The following is a 26,276-nucleotide window of genomic DNA, read 5'->3' as shown; positions in this document are numbered from 1 at the left end:
TGACCAGCAGCGGACACAGCTGATATCGGAGGAACAGTGACACTGCTAACCACTGAGCCACCCTGCTGCCCGCTGTATAAATTAGGATTTACTGATGACCACAGATAGCTTCTATTATACACAGGATACGCAGAATTATTCTGAAATTAAACATGCCAGAAGACTGGAGCGTAGCGGCAGCCGTGTACCGGACCCCTCTTTAGCCTCGATCTCCCATTGATGATGGTTTCATTGGACTTCCTGTGGATTAGCTCTGCCGGGTAGCGTCATTATGGTAAATGTGCCCAGTGAGGTCACTGGTGGGAACACTCCAGATGAATCAGGGAAGGGCTGGAGTGGACCGTGCACAGCTTCATTCTGAATGGTGACCCATACTGGAAACCAGACAGACCTCAGACTAATCACCGGGGTCCCTGCGCTTCAGACGGCATCAGCAACTCAACTGATCCATTCTGGTCATTAATAATAATAATTGCATTTCTATAGCGCCAACATATTCTGCAGCACTTTACATTTTAGATTCCATTTGTCTGTTCTCAAAAACAGAGCAAATGGAATTTCCTACCGGAAGTGTGACCGTGGCCTTATACACATGGAATAAATGGCGCTATAATAATAATATTAATAAATGGTTGGTACCATGGCCTTATACACATGGAATAAATGGCGCTATAATAATAATAATATTTATAAATGGTTGGTACCATGGCCTTATACACATGGAATAAATGGCGCTATAATAATAATATTTATAAATGGTTGGTACCATGGCCTTATACACATGGAATAAATGGCGCTATAATAATAATATTAATAAATGGTTGGTACCATGGCCTTATACACATGGAATAAATGGCGCCTATAATAATAATAATATTTATAAATGGTTGGTACCATGGCCTTATACACATGGAATAAATGGTGCTATAATAATAATATTAATAAATGGTTGGTACTGTGGCCTTATACACATGGAATAAATGGCGCTATAATAATAATATTAATAAATGGTTGGTACCGTGGCCTTATACACATGGAATAAATGGCGCTATAATAATAATATTTATAAATGGTTGGTACCGTGGCCTTATACACATGGAATAAATGGCGCTATAATAATAATATTAATAAATGGTTGGTACCATGGCCTTATACACATGGAATAAATGGCGCCTATAATAATAATAATATTTATAAATGGTTGGTACCATGGCCTTATACACATGGAATAAATGGCGCTATAATAATAATATTTATAAATGGTTGGTACCATGGCCTTATACACATGGAATAAATGGTGCTATAATAATAATATTAATAAATGGTTGGTACTGTGACCTTATACACATGGAATAAATGGCGCTATAATAATAATATTTATAAATGGTTGGTACCGTGGCCTTATACACATGGAATAAATGGCGCTATAATAATAATATTTATAAATGGTTGGTACCCTGGCCTTATATACATGGAATAAATGGCACTATAATAATAATAATATTAATAAATAGTTGGTACCGTGGCCCTTTGCTGCAGTCGTACAGAGGGGACGCTGGGGCAATATGAGCTGCAGCAGCCGCGGCCCCATAATATGAAGCGGCTTCATTTAAAGGAGGGTGGCGGTGTGCGCTCCGTATATACACAGAATTGGCGTTTTCTGTATTTCTGTACACTGGTCCCTTTGGCGCAGTTCCATCCAATGTTATTATAGCTAGAGCAGCATCAGAGCACCAGTATAACCGATGGGGCCGGCGCCGACACCGAGCTCAGGACAGCACAAGGCAATGGCGTCCTTGGGATCCCACGTACAATGGCGCCGGCGCACCGTCATGTCTTCTGTTCTCGCCCTAAAATCTGCAGCATTATACGTTTTTTTTGTTGCCTTTTTAATATTTCTTGAAAAACAAGAGATTTTGCCTGAGCTGACACAATGTATATTAATAGGACGTAATATCAGTGCCATACACAAGCACTGCCACCAATCCAGAGCCCAGGTCATCAGCTCCCTATCTCCCCAGGTAGCAGGGTCCTCCTCCTCCTCCTCCTCTGGGCAGGGTGGGCTTTGGGGGGATGCCTGGGATCGGTCCTCAGCAGTGGACCCTCCGTGCTGTGACCACAGTGTGTGTCACCCGTGTATGTGCTGTGATCAGAGCCTCCAAGGTCAGGAACACCCACTCTGCAGGCAGGGCTGTGGGTGGGGGGCCGCTCTCACACCTATGGGGGCTGCAGACTCAGATGCTCGGGGCTGCGGGGCTGAGCAGTGCTGGCTCAGATGCTCGGGGCTGCGGTGCTGGCTCAGATGCTCGGGGCTGCGGTGCTGCGGTGCTGGCTCAGATGCTCGGGGCTGCGGTGCTGGCTCAGATGCTCGGGGCTGCGGTGCTGCTGAGCGGTGCACTCTGCGGTGATCTCTCCGGCTGAGCTGCCGCATTCATGCTGACGGCGCCCAGAGCGGGCGGGCTGAGCGGCTCCGGCACACGCAGGGCACCATGCCCCCGCAGCCCTTCTCCCGGGACGCGTCCTCCCTCCTGCGCTGGGACGAGGTGCCCGATGACTTCGTGGAGTGCTTCATCCTGTCCGGGTACCGGCGGCTGCACCTGACCGCGCAGGAGTGCCTGGCATCCATCTTCCAGCCCACCAACGAGACCCTGAACTTCTGGACGCACTTCATCCCGCTGGTGCTGTTCGCCAGCCGCTTCTACCAGGTGATCTTCCTGTCCGCGGAGCTGCCCTGGCACCACCCTGCGCTGCTGCCGCTCTGGTGCTACGCCTCGGGGGTGCTGCTGACATTTGCCATGAGCTGCACTGCCCATGTGTTCAGCTGCCGCTCCCTGCGCCTGCGTGCCGCCTTCTTCTTCCTGGACTATGCCTCCATCAGCTACTACGGCTTCGCCAGCACCCTGGCATACTCCTACTACCTGCTGCCCGGGCTGCGCCTGCTGGACCCGGCGGTGATGACCCCGTACCTGCAGAGCCTGGGCTGGCACTGGGTGGACTATGGCGTGCTGATGGGGCTGTACGGCCAGCTGGTGCTGCCAGTCGCCTTCCTGCTGGCAGTCACCTGTACGGTGGCATGCTGCAAGAGCAGATCCGAGGACTGCTCCTACCCCTTCGCCATCCGCACCTTTGTCTTCGCCATGCCCCTCAGCATGGCCTGCCCGGTGATGATCGAGAGCCTGCTGTTTGACCTGGGCAGGAGGAACCCCACTCTGTTCCTGCACTTCTACCGGAGGTACTTCTGGCTGCTGGTGGCCGCCTTCTTCAATGTCAGCAAGATCCCGGAGAGGATCCAGCCGGGGCTGTTTGACATCATCGGGCACAGCCACCAGCTCTTCCACATCTTCACCTTCCTCAGTATTTATGACCAGATGCACTATGTGGAGCAGGGGCTGGAGCGCTTCCTCCAGGCTCCTCACACCTCACCCACCTTCCAGGGGACAGTAGGGTACTTAGTGCTGCTCATCGTCTGCCTGGCCATGGTAATAAGGACCTATCTGAAGGGACTGTCCAGCCACAAGCAGGACTGATGAGCACTGGATGCTGCCTGGGTGCAACCATGCTGGCAGCATCATCCAACCATCATCCAACCATCTAACCATCATCCAACCATCATCCAACCATCATCTAACCATCATCCAACTATCATCTAACCATCATCCAACTATCATCCAACTATCATCTAACCATCATCCAACCATCATCTAACCATCATCCAACCATCATCCAACTATCATCTAACCATCATCCAACCATCATCTATCCATCCCAGACCTGCTGTCCGGGTCCATACTGTCACCTCCCAACAAGGGGTCATCATGTGTAGGGATTCCACCTTATACGTGCCTCTTTACCCCCTGATGTCCCCTCCGGGCAGACTGTGAGCTTTCATAGATGGCACTAGGTTCCAACCTTCTTATAATATAGAAAGTAGTAACATGATCTGGATAGGATAGAATTATAAAGAAAAATATAACAATGGAACAATTGTTTGGACAATTCTTGACCAATAGTTGGACCTTGTGATAAGACACAAGAATAATTCCTAAAAAATCTATATAACATTTCCAGCAGATGGATTTATAGCACTGGTCATCCATTTTATGACCGGTTTATTTCTCTGCATGTCTGTACCTAGTGATAGCTGCAGAGTTTCAGCAGCTCCCCTCCTTTATTTCCAGTGCCCACCAGTCATGGTTGCAACCAGGCAGAGATGGTAACATTGAACCACTAAAAGATGCATTCACTCTCCCCTGTCAGGCACACATCCAGTGGGCAACACCTCGCCTACGCTGCTGGTTACCTCCACACTTCATGGCGTCTCGTAGTGACCACCTGAGTGCTGGAACATGGCACACAATGCTGCTAACATTCCTGTATACAGGCATATTCCTCTAATGTGCCCTAGTCCATTATATGAGTATGACACGCTGCTAACTACACAACTAGCCAGGTGACACCAGCACTACCTGAGATGTCCTTCACCGGTGGTCCCAGGGGCTCCTTGTGATGTCCACTAATGTGCCCCAGTCCATTATATGAGTATGACAAGCTGCTAACTATACAACTAACCAGGTGACACCAGCACTTCCTGAGATGTCCTTCTCCGAGGACCTTCACCGGTGGTCCCAGGGGCTCCTTGTGCTGTCCTCTAATGTGCCCCAGTCCATTATATGAGTATGACAAGCTGCTAACTATACAACTAACCAGGTGACACCAGCACTTCCTGAGATGTCCTTCTCCGAGGACCTTCACCGGTGGTCCCAGGGGCTCCTTGTGCTGTCCTCTAATGTGCCCCAGTCCATTATGTGAGTGTGATACGCTGCTAACTATACAACTAGCCAGGTGACACCAACACTACCTGACATGTCTTTTTCCAAGGACCTTCTCTGGTGGTCTCAGGGGCTCCTTGTGCTGTCCTCTAATGTGCTCCTTATGCCCAGCTCAGTATGATCGTAATGGTGGGGTTCATTGATGTCATGTTAATTGGAGGTGTGCAGAGAAAAATAATCTGTAAAATAAAAATGGCTAGTTGCGTCCTCAGGGTATATGTGTGATGGGATCTTCTGTCACTAGTGACCTTACTGGGGTGCATGAGCATCTAATAGTTTTTCAGTGGATAGATAGCTGCATAACTGTCTCCACGAAAATGTCGTCCATTCTGCACGCACCGTGTCATGGAGCAGGGGTGAGCGGAGCAGATTTATAGTTTTGGGAGAATAGATTCAGCATAACTTGTGTTTTAATCATTAAACTTGCATTTTCTGGAATTTTTGGTCCTATCTGTGACTGACAGCTGTGTCCGTGTACACACTTATACAGAGAGCTGTCAGTCACTGATAGCACCGCCCACTGGACCCAGAATCCCATTAAGAGCAGAGCGTTAAATGATTAAACACAGGTTATTATCCTGAATCTTCTCTCCCCTATACAATAATGTGCTCAGCCCCCCCCCCCTCCCCCCGCTCTATAACAGGGTGCCGCATTTTCATGGCGACAGGTTCCCTTTAAATCGATGGTGGTTATATAAGCCTCCCAGCCCCCCACCAATAGGACCTATTGACCTAGCCACCAGCTGAATGACTGGGATAAGTGCTCGTTCCTTCCAGGAGAGTGGATGCATCTTCCATCGTTATGTGCAATCCCTAAGGGGCATTATTAGGTTTATTAGGACATTAGTGCAATGAAGTAACGGGACGCTCACCAGTAACTTATTATTTATTGATTTGCTTTTCTTTGCTGCTGTTTGTGGAATGAGCTTTGTCTTTCTGGGGTCTTCTGCTCTGGGATCAGCTTCTCAATGGAAACTGGCAGCTGCTAACGTTCCCTACAGATCCCGAGCAGCGGCACGGGCCGGGACCAGAGGAGGCTGCAGTGATGCCTCAGGTTCTCATCATTCATAGATGGATGACAATCCTGGGCCCAATGTGAACCAACTGATTAACTGCTGCAGCGCTGGACAAAATGCCGCGTCTCGACCACACGCAGATCTGCACAGCAACCTACATGCACTTAACACTTTCAGCACCAAAGGGCTGGGCTCCACAATGCAGTGCTTTGGCTGCCTCCATTGCAGCTGACACCCTCCTTATCTTATGATCTCACTCGCTTGGCCGTGCCTGCCTGTATTTGTGTGAACTTGGTATTTATTTCATATGTACATTATTTCCATCAATGCTGCGAGACGGGAATTGAGTTGTTTCTCTTTTTAAAGATGGATTTACAGTATACCTTTAAGTCCAGCCAGCACATCAAGCGTTAAACAAGCCATCTTTTTCCCGATGCATGACCATATTGACAAAATAGACCACTAGTGTAACTAATTTGCAAGCACCTGACTTGGAATAATAATAAGTCAATTAATTTTTAATGTTGTGCTTTCTTTATTACTATGTTACATCGTCACCTGTCTTCCAAACAACTGCGATGGGATGTTTGGCATTTAGGGCAAAGATAAAACATTGGCATTGCCCTTGAGCCTTGTGCACACAGAGAATGGAGAGATGCAGTATTTGTCAAAAAAAACTGTTCCCAGGTCTGGGTTACAGAATGATGCACAAGTGATAGGCGATGGATAACCTTTTTATGGGGGGAGAAGATAATGACCATATCCATACAGATTTAAAGACCCAAAACATGCCCTCAAATCCCCCCCGCTAAAAAAAATAAATCAGGATTTGAGGGTAAGTAGCAGATCTTTAAATCAGCATTATTTACTGTATCTGTCCTGATTGTTCCTAGGTTTGCAATGTAAATGGTAAAATCTGCTGCATCATCTCTTGCCACATGTTCCATGTCAGGTGACTCCGCAGTAGGGTGCACTTAAATGTAGTGGCAAATACTACATGCAGGAGGTGTGCCTCAGCGCCTTACTGCGCTCTCCCCTTTAAAAACATATGGATGCTCAGTTGAGCATGTGTTTATACAATAAACCTGGGAGAAATAGCTATATAGCTGTCAGCAACAACTTAAAAGGGGTTGTCCGACCTCATATTACAAGTCTGCAGTTACTCAATGTGACTACAGACTTGTGACTCCTCACCTCATGCACACTGCGCTCTCTGAGGATTCTCCGGGAGTGGGTAGTCATGTGACCGGAATAATGCGATTTGCGTTCTTTCAGCCACATTCCGAGTGGATATATCCGGCCTCATTCAATACATTTGCATGGAGTGAAGTCACACCCATCTAGTCGGCACGTGACCTCATATATGCAGATCACATTCTTGCAGTCACGAGCCAGACGTCTGCATCGGAGAATCCTTACAGCGTGCAGAGTGAGGATTCACAAGTCTGCAGTCACATGGATTGACTGAAGACTTGTAACCTAAGGCCGGACAACCTCTTTAAAGCTCTCACAGACACTTTAGATTAACGTCAACCCAACAGTCTAATGTGTCTGGGAGTCACTGGACAGATGAATGTCAGGGGGAGTTACAGGTGTTCGGTTTTGTGATAAAAGTCTGCAGTCACTCTATATAACTTGTGTGCGTGCTGTCAGGATTCACAAGTACTGTCAGTGAAAGCAGGCAGTCACGTGACCGCAAGTATTCGATTTGCATACATGCGGTCACTTGCCTACTAGACAAGCGGGGCTTCTCTCAATTCACTTGCATTGAGAAATACAGGCACGTCTAGTTGGATTGTGTCTAGAAATATGCAACTCACTTAATGTTGGTCATATGACCACCCATTCTCAACGTCTATACTGGAGATTCCTGGCAACAGCACCCTCATAGAGAACACAGAAGTGCTTGGCTTCAGAGTTTCCTCATATTTAAAGGGGTATTCCCATCTCCAATATCCTATCCCAATATGGAGTAGGTGTAATAATAATTATATTAGCAAATACATCAAATTATAAGTTTAGTTCTTCAGATTTGTTATGTGTCTTAACTCATGTAGGGCATTGCAGTAGCTAAGGTATCCATGGTTACGACCACTAAGTTCTAACTGTCACTATATGAGTGGTCATAACCATGGATACCTAAGCTACTGCAATGAGCTACATGAAGTAAGAGACATAGTGAATCTGATGAACTATACTACATTTCTAATTGGAGGTATTTGCTAATATTATTATTACACCTACTATATATTGAGATTGGAGATGGGAAGACCCCTTTAAGTCTCTATTTTTGGATATAACACTCGAACCTCTTATGAGCTAAATGTAGATCACTATAAAACCATTTTGTGATCTGAGCTTAGTTCAGTAGAACAGTATGGGGTCTGAATGTTTTGACAGTTATACAGGCCCTAAAATAACTATATTACGTCAGTGTGAAACCTGAGGCCATAACTCGGGCACATGTTAGTGCCTGCATCACTGTCGCATTAACTGCACTACTCACAGTTCTGATAAGCCGTGTAGAGGTCGCAGTCTTTATTCAACAGAATGGTGATCTAAAGACAGCTATTTGTGCTGCCTCTTCCATAATCCTGCAAGCTCAGCACCACCAAGTGTGAAGTTGTATTTAATTGGGGAAGGGGAAATCTCACATGGAAGAAAGAATTAGGCATATGGTAATAAAACACGTCCTTTCTTCTTTTCCTCTTACATCTGCATTTATGTTAAAGTCTAGAGGACCCCGTAAATATGTAGCCAATGTCAGCCAATCCCGTTGAAGGCAGCAAGTGTAGCTGATTTTTCTCTTTAGTGTCTAATAAGCTTTGGCAGACCTGCAGAACATTTTACTTTAATATTATGGTATCCATTAAATGTGTGATAGAGGCACGTGCCTCCTCTGTGACACACATCTATTCCATAAAGCGTGTCTCCAGATCTGCATCCCATCTACTGAGGTGGCCACACATGCAACAGTGGGTGGATGTGGAGGTGGTCACACATGTTCATGGCTTTCTTCATTCTTTCCTTAGGTAGATAAAGGGATTCTCTAAGAATGTAATAAAATGGCCCCTGTCATGTAATTCAAACTGCAGCATGGACTTGTCATGTGTGAGGATAGACTGCAGTCTGAAGAAACACAGCTCCCGAGAAACCTGAATCTCAACAGACAGATGCCATACATCTGTTAGCGAAGAAGGGCTGCGACAGGAGAAGAAATAAATCTTTTCCTCGACTGACTGTGCATGGAGGTCTAAGCCTAGAGAAAAAATCCTTTGTGCTCAGTCATGCGAGGAGAAGATTTATTTCTTCTCCTGTCACAGCTTTTCTCCTCAGCTCACCGAGGTATATGTGCTTACGGTGCAGTGCCTCTGTCGGTTGAGTATCAGGAGTGGTGTTTTTTCAGACTGCAGCCTGTCCTGACTCATGGCTAGAATGTTCTGCAATTTGAATTATGAGATAGAGGCCATTTTGTTAAATTGTTGTAGAATCGTTTTTAGGAAACAGATGAAAAAAGCATCTATAGCCATTTCCTTGAGTCTGAAAGCACTGAATAGAGAGGAGCTCACATGTGTGCCGCTATTTTTCCTTTAATTTCCTGGCTGGATGCAGAACAAATGGCGGATCTATGTTTTGTGGATAATCTATAATACATTAATTGCATATTTGGGATTTGCCACGTAGTCCAATGTGCTTATACAAATGTAAGTGATCAGCTGTGTTAATAAGTTAGACCACTAAAGCACCACAAAATCTGGTCTTACCACCAGCAGTGGTTAAGGATTACTGGAAGTAGAAGTTTTAAAGAATGTTTTTAGAAATGCTTCTGTCGAAAACCTTATGCATTTTTAAAAGGGAACCAGACAGCTGATTTGTACTGCCCAAACTATGATTTAGGCTGGGGTCACACTTGCGAGTTCAATGCAAGAAACTCGTGCGAGTCTCTCACATGAATACCCGGCACTGCCACCGGCACTCGGGACCGGAGCGTGCGGCTGCATAGAAATACATGCAGCCGCAAACTCCGGTCCAGAGTGCCAGCGGCAGTGCCGGGACTTGATGCGAGACACTCACGAGTTTCTCGCATTGAACTCGCATGTGTGACCCCGGCCTTAGAGGTTGGCTCTGTCTTTTCAGCCAGGTATAATTTAATCTGAAGCGCTTCAGCATTTCAGAAAAACATAGTATGAAAAAGATGGGCGCAGACAATGCTGGTCGAGATGCTGGTCCAAAAAGCAAGTCACTCAAGGGACACGTAGAAGCCATGGGGGTCAGCCTTTTGGACTAGTCCCCCAAGCAGCATGGTCCACCGCTTGCTTTTAACTGTATGTATTCTCTGAAATGCTCCTGTTATCGGGCAGTATGAATCAGCTCTGGGGTTCACTTTAATGAGCAATCTTTGTTTTAATTTTTATTTCATAAATCAACAGTACACATAAAAATAAGCAACTTTGTAAAATATCTAATCAGATAAATTTGCTTCTTCCTCCTCCTGCACTGATAATTCGTTATCAATTTATGGGTAAAATCTGGATTCAGTGAAGACTTTTCCATTACTGAGATGGGAGATGACAGTTAGAGCTTCTATAATTCTATGGTGAGAGAAGGAGCGAGGAAATAGATGCAGGCACAGCCATCCTGCTGCAAGTTCTCCCGAAACAACATTTAGTTTTCCATAAATCTTTGTGAGCACCAACTGTCATCTCCATAATGGGAAAGTGTGTGTTTCTCAGATAGGATACAGTGGGGAAAATAAGTATTTGATACACTGTTGATTTTTGTACGTTTTCCCACCTACAAAGAATGGAGAGGTCTGTAATTTTTATCGTAGGTACACTTCAACTGCGAGAGACAGAATCTGCAAATAAAAAACATTAAATCACATTGTATGATTTTTAAATAATTGAATAGATTTTTTAGCATAAAATAAGTATTTGATCACCTATCAACCAGCAAGATTTTTGGCTCTCACAGGCCTGTTAGTTACCTGTATTAATTGCGCCTGTTTGAACTCGTTACCTGTATAAAAGACACCTGTCCACATAATCAATCACACTCCAACCTCTCTACCATGGCCAAAACCAAAAAGCTGTTTAAGAACACCAGGGACAAAATTGTAGAGCTTCACAAGGCGGGGATGGACTACTGGACAATAGGAAAGCAGCTTGGTGAGAAGGCAACAACTGTTGGCACAATTATTAGCAAATGGAAGAAACACTGTCAATCTTCCTCAGTCTGGGGCTCCGTGCAAGATCTTGCTGCATGGGGTAAAGATGATTCTGAGAAAGGTTATCAATCAGCCCAGAACTTCACGGGTGGCCCTGGTCAATGACCTGAAGAGAGTTGAGACCACAGTCTCAAACATTATTGTTATTAGCAAACTAGGCCGTCTTGGATTAAAATCCTGCGGGGCACGCAAGGTCCCCTGTTGTGAATTTGGATTCTGGGCTCCCCCGGTGGCTACTGGTGGAATTGAACTGGTGTCCTCATCTTCTCTGTTCACCTGTTCCCATCAAGATGTGGGAGTCGCTATATAACCTTGCTGCTCTGTTAGTTGCTTGCCGGTCAACAATGTTATCAGAAGCCTCTCTGTGCTTGTTCCTGCTCCTAGACAACTACTAGATAAGTTGGACTCTTGTCCATGTTTGTTTTTGCATTTTTGTTCCAGTTCACAGCTGTAGTTTCGTTACTGTGTCTGGAAAGCTCTTGCGAACAGGAATTGCCACTCTGGTGTTATGAGTTAATGCCAGAGTTTTAAAGTAATTTCTGGATGGTGTTTTGATAGGGTTTTCAGCTGACCATGAAAGTGTCCTTTCTGTCTTCTGCTATGTAGTAAGTGGACCTCAAATTTGCTAAACCTATTTTCATACTACGTTTGTTGTTTCATCTTAACTCACCGCCAATACATGTGGGGGGCCTCTGTCTCCTTTCGGGGTATTTCTCTAGAGGTGAGCTAGGACTAATATTTTCCTCTGCTAGCTTTATTTAGTCCTCCGGCTGGTGCTGGGCATCTAGAATCAACGTAGGCATGCTACCCGGCCACTGCTAGTTGTGCGGTAGGTTTAGTTGATGGTCAGCTCAGTTCCCATCTTCCAAGAGCTAGTTCCTGTATATGCTGATGCTATGTTCTCTTGCCATTGAGATCATGACAGTTTGACCGGCCACCTAAAGGGTTAAAATCCTTGGCTGAGAAAGGAGAGAAATAAGAAGTCTGCTGAGATTTTTTTTTTTTTTTTTTCCTCTTGAGTGTGCTCTTAATTGGACCTCTTGCCAGTCTGTCTATGCTGCAGCCTTTTTTATTCATAACGTTTTTCATCGGTCATTATTGCGCAGGTATGAGGTACCGGTTGTGCCTTCCGTTGAGCCTCCTGCTCCGGTGTTGGTTGAGGGTGAGTTGGAGTACGTTGTGGAGAAAATCTTAGACTCTCGTGTTTCCAGACGGAGACTCCAGTATCTGGTCAAGTGGAAGGGATACGGCCAGGAGGATAATTCTTGGGTGAATGCATCTGATGTTCATGCCTCTGATCTGGTTCGTGCCTTTCATAGGGCCCATCCTGATCGCCCTGGTGGTTCTGGTGAGGGTTCGGTGCCCCCTCCTTGAGGGGGGGGTACTGTTGTGAATTTGGATTCTGGGCTCCCCCGGTGGCTACTGGTGGAATTGAACTGGTGTCCTCATCTTCTCTGTAATTCGGGGTTTCATCCTCGATTTTCCTCTGGTCAGGTGGAATCTTCGGATTGTCCTGGAGTGGATGCTGTGGTGGAGAGATTGCATCAGATCTGGGGGCAGGTGGTGGACAATTTGAGGTTGTCCCAGGAGAAGACTCAGCTTTTTGCCAACCGCCACCGTCGTGTTGGTCCTCGGCTTTGTGTTGGGGATTTGGTGTGGTTGTCTTCTCGTTTTGTCCCTATGAGGGTCTCTTCTCCTAAGTTTAAGCCTCGGTTCATCGGCCCGTATAAGATATTGGAGATTCTTAACCCTGTTTCCTTCCGTTTGGACCTCCCTGCATCCTTTTCTATTCATAACGTTTTTCATCGGTCATTATTGCGCAGGTATGAGGTACCGGTTGTGCCTTCCGTTGAGCCTCCTGCTCCGGTGTTGGTTGAGGGTGAGTTGGAGTACGTTGTGGAGAAAATCTTAGACTCTCGTGTTTCCAGACGGAGACTCCAGTATCTGGTCAAGTGGAAGGGATACGGCCAGGAGGATAATTCTTGGGTGAATGCATCTGATGTTCATGCCTCTGATCTGGTTCGTGCCTTTCATAGGGCCCATCCTGATCGCCCTGGTGGTTCTGGTGAGGGTTCGGTGCCCCCTCCTTGAGGGGGGGGTACTGTTGTGAATTTGGATTCTGGGCTCCCCCGGTGGCTACTGGTGGAATTGAACTGGTGTCCTCATCTTCTCTGTTCACCTGTTCCCATCAAGATGTGGGAGTCGCTATATAACCTTGCTGCTCTGTTAGTTGCTTGCCGGTCAACAATGTTATCAGAAGCCTCTCTGTGCTTGTTCCTGCTCCTAGACAACTACTAGATAAGTTGGACTCTTGTCCATGTTTGTTTTTGCATTTTTGTTCCAGTTCACAGCTGTAGTTTCGTTACTGTGTCTGGAAAGCTCTTGCGAACAGGAATTGCCACTCTGGTGTTATGAGTTAATGCCAGAGTTTTAAAGTAATTTCTGGATGGTGTTTTGATAGGGTTTTCAGCTGACCATGAAAGTGTCCTTTCTGTCTTCTGCTATGTAGTAAGTGGACCTCAAATTTGCTAAACCTATTTTCATACTACGTTTGTTGTTTCATCTTAACTCACCGCCAATACATGTGGGGGGCCTCTGTCTCCTTTCGGGGTATTTCTCTAGAGGTGAGCTAGGACTAATATTTTCCTCTGCTAGCTTTATTTAGTCCTCCGGCTGGTGCTGGGCATCTAGAATCAACGTAGGCATGCTACCCGGCCACTGCTAGTTGTGCGGTAGGTTTAGTTGATGGTCAGCTCAGTTCCCATCTTCCAAGAGCTAGTTCCTGTATATGCTGATGCTATGTTCTCTTGCCATTGAGATCATGACAGTCCCCCTGATCATGACAGCACATGCCTAGGCCAATTGAAGTTCCCTAATGACCATCTGCATGATCCAGAGGAGGCATGTGAGAAGGTCCTGTGGTCAGTTGAGACCAAAATATAATTTTTTGATATTAACTCCACTCACTGTGTTTGAAGGAAGAAGGAAGAGTACAACACCAAGAACACCATTCCAACCAAGAAGCATGGTGGGGGAAACATCATACTTTGGGAATGCTTTTCTGCAAAGGGGACAGGATGACTGCACCGTATTTAAGGGTGGATGGATGGGGTCATGTATCCCGACATTTTGGTCAACAACCTCTTTCCTTCAGTAAGAGCATTGAAGATAAGTCATGGCTGGGTCTTTCAGTAGGACAATGACCTGTAACACACAGCCAGGGCAACTAAGGAGTGGTTCCGTAATTAGCATTTCAAGGTCCTGGAGTGTCCTAGCCAGTCTCCAGACCTCAACCCAATAGAAATTTTGTGTAGGGAGCTGAAACTGAATGTTGCCAAGTGACCGCTCAGAAACCTGAAAGATCTGGAGAAGATCTGTATGGAGGAATGGGCCAAAATCACTGCTGCCATGTGTGCAAACTTGGTCAAGAGCTGCAGGAAACATCTGACCTCTTTAATTGCAAACAAAGGTTTCTGTACCAAATGTTAAGTTCTATTGTATCATATACTTATTTCATGCAATAACATGCAAATTAATTATATAGAAATCATACAATGCGATTTTCTGGATTTTTATTTTTAGATTCTGTCTCTTACAACTAAAGTGTACCTACGATAAAAATTACAAATCTCTCCTTTGTAGGTGGGAAAACTTGCGAAATCGGCAGTGTCTCAAATATTTATTTTCCCCACTGTACATTACAAAGTTTCTTATTTTCACTTGTACTATCAATTTATGGAAAACTAAAATTGAAATGACGGCTGCTATTTTCCCCCAATTCTGTTACCAGGACAAATTTCTGATAACAAGAGCGTGCTACAGTTTTTAAGATCGTCAGTATGCCCTCAGAATCCCACAGCTTTTCTCTGCATTGTAAACAGGATTACTAACAATCCCGTTCACCATAATGTCACATCTACCCCTTGTGACAAATTACTGCAGCAGACAAAATGCAAAAGAAATCCGCATGAGAATACATCTATAAATACAACCGATCAGAGATCTAGCAGTTGTAAATGCCATTTGTTCCCTTTTTCCTGTGTATTTTGCTCTTTACATGAACTAACATAATTAGTGCACACACTTCATGCACGGTCCACACATCACTGGCTGTGTGCAGCTTACTGACAGTGTCAGTGCCATGCGGTGAAAAAATAGACAACCAACAGATTAAAAGGCATTTTAGGACACTGGGTTATTAACAGGGATTTTGGCAGTGCCCTGTAACGTCAATCGTTAAGCTCGCCGTGGGGGAGCTGGGCTGGTGCTGAACGTTTGCGCTGCCAGTCTAGAACTGCAGATAAAATGATGGAGTTTTTCCAGCACCGCAGTGCTTTACTGTACAGCACACAGGGGCTCGCTGCGTGCTCCTATCCTGAAGGAACAGCAGCTTCTATTACAGGCAGCACCGGAGCAGATTTCTGCTGACCTCCAAATGTGTACGGACTGCAGAACGCAGATCAATACGAGATAGTGCAAAGCCTCCCCATGCCTGAGCAAAGGAGGGTCAGCTGGTTACAGTGACCCAAACCTAGAGTTTATCCAAATATTCAGGGTACCTTATACAGCATATCACGAATAGATTATAGTGTTGGCGTAAAAAGGGCAAGAATTTGGGTCAGTTGAAAGGTTGAAATGTTGACTAGTCACGGTAGTCAACATCTGGAGACCTTCTCTTCATAGCTGGTTGATAGATCTAATGCTAAAGCACCAGCAACATGCCACACATCATGGGCCCCTGAGCAACATACTACAGGTTGGGGAACCCGTCTTTAAGCTATGTCCCCTTACCAAATGAGGCGCAAAAGCACATAATAAATAGGTCTAAAACTTAACACATTTTTGTACATAATGTTAAGTCAACCACAATATAAGTGCAAACGAATTAGCAAATTGCATAAAAAAGAAAAAAGGTACAAAATATAAAGGCTCTAATCTCTTCTAAACATGTAATGGAAGTCAGTGATTATCCTGTAATTATCATAAGGTTTGAAACTCTGAGTCACATCTACTAATTCTATTTATTATATACTGTAGACAGTGTAAACCTAGACTAGGTAGTCACATTGTCTCATGCTGGACAGTAAATTTGGCACGTATTTAGATTCTTTGCCTTAACTTTATACTGCGGCTTGGCTGACTTACTTTTAGGCCACGGTCACATATTCAGTATTTGGTCAGTATTTTCCATCAGTATTTGTATGCCAAAATCAGGAGTGGAACCGTCAGAGGAAAAGTACACTGCTCAAAAAAATAAAAGAAACACTAAAATCCCACATCCTAGATATCACTGAATGAAATATTCCAGTTGTAAATTTTTATTCATTACATAGTGGAATGTGTTCAGAACAATAAAACCCAAAAATGATCAACGTAAATCACAACTAATATCCCACGGAGGTCTGGAGTTGGAATGATGCTCAAAATCAAAGTGGAAAATGAAGTTTCAGGTTGATCCAACTTCAGTGGGAATGCCTCAAGATAAGGAAATGATTCTCAGTAGTGTGTGTGGCCTCGAAGTGCCTGTATGACCTCCCTACAACGCATGGGCATGCTCCTGATGAGGCGGCGGATGGTCTCCTGAGGGATCTCCTCCCAGACCTGGACTAAAGCATCCGCCAACTCCTGGACAGTCTGTGGTGTAACGTTACGGTGGATTGTGCTAGACATGATGTCCCAGATGTGTTCAATCGGATTCAGGTCTGGGGAACGGCGGCCAGTCCATAGCTTCAATGTCTTCATCTTGCAGGAACTGATGACACTCTCCAGCCACATAAGGTCTGGCATTGTCCTGCATTAGGAGGAACCCAGGGCCAACCGCACCAGCGTATGGTCTCTCAAGGGGTCTGAGGATCTCATCTCGGTACCTAATGGCAGTCAGGCTACCTCTGGCGAGTACATGGAGGGCTTTGCGGCCCTCCAAAGATATGCCACCCTACACCAATACTAACCCACTGCCAAACCGGTAATGCTGAAAGATATTGCAGGCAGCAGATCGCTCTCCACGGCGTCTCCAGACTGTCATGTCTGTCACATGTGCTCAGTGTGAACCTGGTTTCATCTGTGAAGAGCACAGGGCGCCAGTGGTGAATTTGCCAATCTTGGTGTTCTGTGGCAAATGCCATGCATCCTGCATCGTGTTGGGCTGTGAGTACAACCCCTATCTGTGGACGTCGGGCACTCAGACCATCCTAATGGAGTCGGTTTCTAACCGTTTCTGCAGACACATGCACATTTGTGGCCTGCTGGAGGTCATTTTGCAGGACTCTGGCAGTGCAGCTCCTGTTCCTCCTCATACAAAGGCTGAGGTAGCGGTCCTCCTGCTGGGTTGTTCCCCTTCTATGGCCCCCTCCACGTCTCCTGGTGTACTGTCCTGTCTCTTGGTAGCGCCTCCAGCCTCTGGACACTACGCTGACAGACACCGCAAATCTTGCCACAGCTTGCATTGATGTGCCATCCTGGATGAGCTGCACTACCTGAGCCACTTGTGTGGGTTGTAGAGTCCGTCTCATGCTACCACGAGTGTGAAAGCACAACCAACATTCAAAAGTAACCAAAACATCAGCCAGAAAGCATTGGTACTGAGATGTGGTCTGTGGTCCCCACCTGTGGAACCACTCCTTTATTGAGTGTGTCTTGATAATTTCCATGTGTTGTCTATTCCATTTGCACAACAGCATGTGAAATTGATTAGCAAACAGTGTTGCTTCCTAAGTGGACAGTTTGATTTCACTGAAGTTTGATTCACTTTGAGTTATATTCTGTTGTTTAAGTGTTCCCTTTATTTTTTTGTGTATAATAGAAACACGTCACCACTTCTGTATTTATCACCCACTACTGGTTTTGGATTACAAATACTGATGTGAAATACTGACCAAATACTGATTGTGTGAACATGGCCTTAGACCCATTCTTGCCCCAAAAGTTTGAAGCATAAGAGTATATCTTAAGCCACACTACTATTTGGGAAGCTATGCCCTTGTTTGGCTAGAAGCAAAAAGTGTCTTAGCCCTTTAATGACCGCCGATACATCTTTTTACAGACCTGAGATATGAGACTAGCATCCCCATACAGGTAATAATCCAGCAGCTGTCGGCTGTCCACTATAGCTGACAACTTGCTGCATCAGTCGCGTCAGCACCGTCCATATCTGTTTAACCCCTTAGATGCTGCTGTCAATAGGGACTACATCATATAAATGGTTAGCTGAGTGTGTGGGCTTCCTCTTTATCCCAATCAGTGCCCTCAGATCATGATTGTGTAGTCCTGATGTTTGCCATGACAATTCACGACCAAATAGCGGCCTTAGAGTCTGCCGCCTATAGTAACCTATACAGAGGTTAGCGACATTTAGGTAGTAAAAATACACTTTTTCATTCCTGTCATGTCACTTTGTATTAATTCCTGAAAGGCACCTGAAGGGTTAATAAACTACCTGACAGCAGTTTTCAATATGTCGAGGGGTGATGTTTTTAAAATGGTATCACTTTTTTGGGGTTTCCAATATATAAGGACCCCCAAAGTCACTTCTAACCTGGATAGGAGTCTAAAATATTAATTTTGTAAATTTCCTTGGAAAAAGGAAAAATTGCTGCTACAATTTTAAACCTTCTAAAAGGCTAACAAAATAAAATAACATTTTACAAATGGTGCTGATGTAAAGCAGACATGATGGAAATGTTATTTATTAGTGTTTTTCTGTGGTATTACTATCTGGATTAAAGGGATAATCATTCAAAGTTTAAAAATTCCTAATGTTTTTACATTTTTGTAAAAGTTCTGATATTTTTTATAAATAAACACAAAACATATCGACCTAAATCTACCATTATCATAGATCTTTATTTTAAACACTATTATTCATATTTTCTCTGCAGCAAACGCTGCTGCAGGGAACATATGAATCGCGGATTCAGCACCAGTGGGGGGGACAGCGCTTACTGTAGCGCTGTCTCCTGCACGCCACACGGACTGCAAACGGAGAAGGTCCGTGTGTGGTCCGTGTTTTACATGGACCCATTGACTTTAATGGGTCCGTGTAATACGTGCGCTCCCACGAACACTGACATGTCTCCGTGTTTGGCACACGGAGACACGGTCCGCAAAAATCAATGACATCTGCACAGATGCATTGATTTTTATGGGTCTACGTGTGTCAGTGTCTCCGGTACGTGAGGAAACTGTCACCTCACGTACCGGAGCCACTGACGTGTGAAACCGGCCTTACTCAGCCTGTCTGGCAGCCGCAAATCATGCAGCTGCGTCGACATAAACTAAATTTCCAGCACGCCAAAGTACTCGGAGACCACTGCTCGGGAAATCTCGAGTAACCAGTATACTCGTTCATCACTAATTGTACTACTTGCTCCATCCTGATTGCCTGACTATAGATTTAAGGTCATTGTGGGAAGGTTCAGTACAATAAATCACACTAGACGATATTAACCATACCACAGAAAACGAAGAATTAAACTCTAACTATATCAATTTAATAACACTGAAAGTATTCGCCATGCACTGTGACCAGCCTAAGGGCTGTCCCACACGTCCAGATAATTCCGGTACCGGAAAAAATCGGTACCTGAGTTATCCGTGTCCGTGTGCCCGTGAGCTCACGTAGGCCATATGTGTGGCACACGTGTGCCGCCCGTGTGGCGAGTAGGTACCACACGGAGCGTGCAGGAGACAGTGCTAAAGTTTAGCGCTGTCCCCTGCATCGTGCTGAAGCCGCGATTCATATCTTCTGTGCAGTAGCGTTTGCTGCATAGAAGATAGGAATAATAGTGTTTAAAATAAAGATCTATCTGTCCGCCGCCCTCCCACCCCCTGTGCGCCCCCCCGCTGTTCTGAAAATACTCACCCGCTCCCACGTTGGCTGTCGCTCCTTCCTGGTCTGGCCACGGCTTCCACTGTATGCGGTCACGTGGGGCCGCTCATTTACAGTCATGAATAGGCGGCTCCACCTCCCATAGGGGCCATGTGATGGCTTGTTTTTTGCGGGTTGAGTTGTACTTTTGATTGACACCATTAGATTTACCATGTCGTGTACTCGAAAACAGGAAAGAAATTCCAAGTGCGGTGACATTGCAAAAAAAGTGCAATCCCACACTTGTTTTTGATTGGCTTTTTTGCTAGGTTCACTAAATGCTAAAACTGCTATTATGATTCTCCAGGTCATTATGAATTCATAGACACCAAACATGTCCAGGTTTTCTTTTATGTAAGTGGTGAAAAAAAATTGCAAAGTTTGCTAAAAAAAAAAAAATTGCGCAATTTTCCGAGACCCGTAGCGTCTCCATTTTTTGTGATCTTGGGTTGGGTGCAGGCTTATTTTTTGCTTGTCGAGCTTAATGATACGACTTTTGTGCAGATAGATTCTTGGTCACTTGATCACCTTCACTGTTCTTTTTCAGAAATGCAGCAATGGCCTTAGATATGTGTTTTGGATCTTTGTCATTTTGGAAAAGTGCATTTCTCCCAAGGACACAAACTGATGGTAGTATCTTCTCTTTTAATATAGAGCAGTAATTCATGATACCATGAACGAAATGTAGGTTCCCCACACCAGTATCTCTCATGCAGCCCCATGTAAGGTCACTGCCACCACTGTATAACTGAAGGCACCATGAATTTTTCTTTGTACTCCTCACGTTTGCAACACGGTACAGTTTGAAGGCCATCAGTTCCAACAACATTTCTTTTTGGTCTCCTCACTTCCAAGTTTAGAGGAATCCAATTGTCTTCATTCTTTTCAGCAATGGCCCTGACAACTTGTAGGAAGACTTTTATGTTCATGAGCTTTAGGAGAGGCTTCATCCATGCACGACACCAATGCATGCCATTCCTCTGCAGTGTACGCCATATATTGTCACGGCAAATGCTCATGCTGGTTTGGATTTCTAAGTCAGTAACCCTGAAAGTCTCTGTGCTCTAGGGATTGATACCCTGCCTCTTGTAGCTTGTCCTGGCACGCTCCTCTCCTCTGCCTGCGGACCTCCGTTTGGTCACCTTTCCTACATCTTCACTGCTCTGCACATGGCAATGTCTCAGAAGCACCTCCTCTCCCCTCAGGGATCGTGCACACTTCCTGTAACGGATTGGGTAAAATGGTGGATGCAGTTTTTCCAAGCAGAGAAATCAGGCCTCACCATAGCTGGCAATACATATATAAGTGTATCACACATGCAGGCATCTTGTGGTGCTACATCTACGGGCACCATATTCCCCCTAATGAAGAGTAGCATGTTCTCAGGCACAGCACCACAGGGACCCCAGCACCCTGGACCCGCAGCTTCCATAGGGACTGTATCCCCTTCCCGTGCCTTTCCGTACTCTTTATTACTAAGCAAATAACTCTCCTTAGGAGCCCATACAAAATAGCTTTCTACTGCGGTTTTCTCTTCCTCTCATTAATTCTACTGTAAGGGAGGTTTGATAAAGACCCACAACAGGGTTGGCACGTTACCTCGACATCCTTAAGTTTCTGTGGTGATTCCAATAAATTTTGCTAATGGTTTGCATTTGAAAATCCATACCTTGAGGCCATGTGCACACATTCAGTATTTTTTTAGTTTTTTTCGCGTTTTTTCGCTATAAAAACGCGAAAAAAAATGCGAAAAAAAACCTTACATATGCCTCCCATTATTTTCAGTGTATTCCGCATATCTTGTGCAAATGTTGCATTTTTTTCCGCGAAAAAATCGCATACCGGAAAAAAAAGCAACATGTTCATTAAATTTTCGGAATTGCGGGGATTCCGCACACCTAGGAATGCATTGATCTGCTTACTTTCCGCATGTGGCTATGCCCACCATGCGGGAAGTAAGCAGATCATGTGCGGTTGGTACCCAGGGTGGAGGAGAGGAGACTCTCCTCCAGGGACTGGGCACCGTATAATTGGTAAAAAAAAAATAATTAAAATAAAAAATAGTCATATACTCACCTTCGATGGCCCCCGGAGTCTTCCCGCCTCTCAGCGGTGCATGCTGCCGCTTCCGTTCCTATAGCTGGTGTGTGTGAAGGACCTGCGATGATGTCGCGGTCACATGACCGCGATGACATCGCGGTCACGTGACCGTGACGTCATCGAAGGTCCTGCACACACCATCTATAGGAACGGAAGCCGCTGAGGAGATCGGCTGTCTGCAGAAGGTGAGTATAACCTTTTTTTTTTTTTTTTTAATTATTTTTAACATTCTATCTTTTACTATTGATGCTGCATAGGCTGCATCTATAGTAAAAAGTTGGTCACACTTGTCAAACACTATGTTTGACAAGTGTGACCAACCTGTCAATCAGTTTTCCAAGCAATGCTACAGCTCGCTTGGAAAACTTTAGCATTCTGCAAGCTAATTACGCTTGCAAAATGCAAAAAAAAAGGGAAAAAACGGGAAAAAACGCAAAAAGAAACATGCGGATTTCTTGCAGAAAATTTCCGGTTTTCTTCAGGAAATTTCTGCAAGAAATCCTGACGTGTGCACATACCCTGAGTGCGGCTGTTTTTCTCAAATTTATGTACCTCAGACAGTGATAAGTGAACTGTTTTCATGGTGTATGGTGTTCAAGATAAGGACCTTCCTCTTGTCATTGTACTTGACCATCAGCAAGTTGTCGCTGCATCAGGCTCTGTTGTTGCCTTTTCTTAGCAGTTGCCCAATTAGCGGCTTAGGGAGGCCTCTCTGATTTTTTCGCACTGTGCCACATGCAATTGTAATTCTGACAGAGAGGGACTTGAAGAATGGGATTCTGGTGTAAAAGTTTTCAATGTAGGGCTGATAACCTTTATCTAGCAGTGGGTGCAGCAATTCCCACACAATTTTCCCACTCTCACCCAGGACAGGGGGACATTCAGGGGAATTAATCTGGGTGTCCTTCCCCTCATAGACCCTACATCTGTGGGTGTACCCTCTTACTAGGCAGATATTGAAATTAACCAGAGATTCATCTATACAGATTTTTCATCTTTACAGAATTTTGTATAGACGATCAAAGTTAGGATTGTCTTGGGGAGGACACTGGGCATTATCACCATCATAGAAACATATTATGGTCTGAATATATTGTTTATGGTATATGCATGTTTTTGCCCGAAGAAGGAGCTTGATCAGCTCCGAAACGGGTAGCAAATACATATTTTTAAAGCCTCAATTTGATTCTCACTATGACTTAATGATCCTAGGCCGCGCTAATTTTTCACCATCCTAATCCCCTATTTTCTAGCAATGTCCTACAGACAGGTCAAGCATGGACACCTTGTCACCATCTTCTCTCTTTTGCCGTACTGTGTCTCCAGTAGTGCAGGCATTGTAAGAATATGCAGTAGCACCATCTACATATAGGGCAAGTCTTTGCATTGAAGAGTACAGCAATGTTTTCAGAATATACCACACTGGCACTGAAACTGGAGGTACATCTCCTCCTTCTCTCCATGATCTTCTTGCCTGTGTGACTCCAGCATGCATGGTACAGAAGCATTTTGGGAACTGCCGAGCGGTGGATAGTTTACACAGAGCAAGCAAAATACCGATCTACTTGAATCACCAATCAAATTAATTGCAAGCGCATGGGGACTTCTAGGAGCTGTGGTTCCCTGTTTTAAACTAAAACTCACAGGACAAAATAAACTGAACTGCTTAGTGTGCTGTGTGAAGGAAGATGAATGGATTGTAGAAGGATAGAGATGAGCGGGTCGATCCGCGGAGGATTGCATTTCAGTCGAATTTCTTGAAATTTGCAGTTCCAAGCAAATTTGAATACTTTGAGAGTCAATTCAAAATTTGCAAAAAAAAAAAGAAGAGGTTCCCCAACATCATTTGTCACAATACTGAAGCATCAGTGAACAGGATAATGCAAGTGGGCTTCGCTATAATGCAAAGCACCTATGACTACGCATCCCAGTTTGTAAATCGCATTTTCATCCCTTGTGCAGTAAGCAGTAAATCACTGCTTCACCGGGGATCTTGGGTTCCCAAAGGAGCACAGTCGTGCACAGGATTGTTAGTATGTATGACAGAGATGTATTTCATCTCCAGATTCACTGGGTAAGCACAATAGAGAGATCATATTGAAATGAGATGTTTCTCTTCTCTTTCTGTCCACCTTCTCTTTTCACGTCCATTACTGAAATCTATATGAATTTATTCACTGCAAATCAAATTTTGGGGGATAATTTGGCAAAGCCGGCAAATTCAAATTTCCACATATTCACTCAGCCGTGTAGAAGTGGAATCAAAATGCATAGGAAGGTTATTTGTGCAAAGAGCACTTTGTGCTTCGGGCAAAAATATTGATTGTGGGATAACCCCTTTAACTGCACCCACCGATTTCACCAGGACCAGACAATAATCTATTGTGTATGCATTTTGTTCACACGAGAGGCAAGAAAACAGTTGTTTTCTTCTCTCTCCACATACAATCCCATACAGAACACATACACTCTCAGCAGAGCATGTACGTGGGGTTGGTAGTGATAGTTTATTGGCAGAAGAGTATTCACCAGACATGAACAATATCGAATGTGCATGGCCAACCTTAGAAGAATCCATCAGAATAATGGATAATATTTATTCCTACCTTGATCCCTGAAGATAATGGTTACAAACATCATGTGAAGAATGACAAAGTGACATGTACTCACTGTAATCCAGTGCTTTTGCTTGTAGGGAATTGGAAACAGAGTCACAGGTGTCCAATAAAAACTAAATAATCCCCTCAATCCCAAGATAAAGAACATGTTTCAGCTAGAGAGTGAGATCAAGTGAAATTTATAACAATTCCCATGTGAGACCGCACTATTCTCATTTCCGGTAGAAGTGGTCCTAGCGGACTTCTTATATGATCTCCTTTAAGTAAAATGACCCTAAAGACCAGTTAACTTGCTTAAATTGTGTTCTTTTTATATCAAATACATCCTAAGATTTTTTTCTAGTCTGCCCTTATATTTTTCTATTACCTTTCTACCTTAGCATAGGTTTATATTCATCGCAGTCATGTGTGAATTCAATGACTGTTGATTTTCCAACCACATCTGCTTGAAGTTAACATAGGGAAGCTGCAGATTTCTTCCCGGATGGTATAAATTCATCAGACCTGATTAACTTAGAAATAATCACGTACTCTCCATTTACTTTGCTTCTGTAATTTGCCTTTTATGTTCTTTTTTTATTACGAAGACACTTAATGAAATAACATTATCTGTTAGAGAATTAAATGCTTGGCAGAATGTAAGCTGTTAAGTGTATTGATACTAACCTAACCTCACATTAACAATATATCACTCTTATACTTTCGAAAAGGCTTTATTATAGTTTTAAAAAAAAATTCTGTGGCGTTTTAACACTAAACTTCACAAAAAGTAAAATAAAAAGGCTCATCAGTTTAGTAGTCTGGTGGCTTTACGTCAAGAATACAATGTGATTTTAAACATACCGTATTTTTCTGACCATAAGACGCACTTTTTTTCCTCCAAATTTGGGAGGAAAGTGTGGGTGCGTCTTATGGTAGGGATGTAGCATGTGGGGAGGGGGGCAGCAGCGAGTGGGATCGCACTGTTATCCCACTTCAGGAGGCAGAAAAATGTCCCCACTGCCAGGAATCAGCTGGGGAAACCATGTGGTCCCGATGATTGAGTGCAGTGAATATTCATTAGCTACTCCCCGCCCACCTATCAGCTGAGCCGGGAGCAGCAAATGAATACTGCACTTAAGCAGGGACACACATGGTTTCCTCAGCGCTGATTCCTGCAGCAGCTGGGGAGATCCGTGTGTCCGGGGGAGGAGGAGGCAGCAGCAGCAGGGGCCAGGGGAGAGGATCTCGCTGCATACCTTCCTGGGCTGGAGCTGAGTGCTGTGCAGTGTGCACAAGGAGGACCTGTGATGATGTCAGAAGTGGGCGGGCTGGAGCATCACATGGCAGCACAGAGCCCTCCCTCTTCTTGACATCATCACAGGTCCTTCAGACTCCAACACTAGAATCTGCTGGCTTCCATTACCTGTGCTGTGGAAAGGCAACAAGAGGGAGGGCTCTGTGTGTGCAGTCATGGGATGCTTTTACCTCACCACAGGCTGGCTGCCACAATTAAGAGGTTAGTCTTTCCAAAACACAATAAAGCACTCTGCCACTCCTTTAGTGAACTATAACTCCCAGCATGTCATAGGATCTGCAGGACATGCTGGGAGTTATAGTTCTCCCATGGGCTTTAAAAGC

The 26,276-nt window shown here is 44.7% G+C and overlaps 1 protein-coding gene across 1 annotated transcript; it reads left to right on the top strand.

The window, feature by feature from the left end:
- Positions 1-2,489: 2,489 nt before the first annotated feature.
- On the top strand, positions 2,490-7,115 carry PAQR9 (progestin and adipoQ receptor family member 9). Its single transcript, XM_077290801.1, has one exon. The coding sequence runs from the start codon at positions 2,490-2,492 to the stop codon at positions 3,525-3,527; it is 1,038 nt and encodes a 345-aa protein (XP_077146916.1). The 3' UTR covers positions 3,528-7,115.
- Positions 7,116-26,276: the final 19,161 nt, after the last annotated feature.

Source organism: Ranitomeya variabilis, chromosome 2 (genome assembly GCF_051348905.1).
Source record: "Ranitomeya variabilis isolate aRanVar5 chromosome 2, aRanVar5.hap1, whole genome shotgun sequence".
Taxonomy (NCBI): Eukaryota; Metazoa; Chordata; class Amphibia; order Anura; family Dendrobatidae; genus Ranitomeya; species Ranitomeya variabilis.
The sequence above is the reverse complement of the archived record's forward strand: the minus strand, read 5'-3'. Positions and strand labels throughout refer to the sequence as shown.

What these genes read in the sequence shown, in the direction of transcription:
- PAQR9 (XM_077290801.1), top strand. Translation starts at nt 2,490, where the DNA reads ATGCCCCCGCAGCCCTTCTCCCGGGACGCGTCCTCCCTCCTGCGCTGG.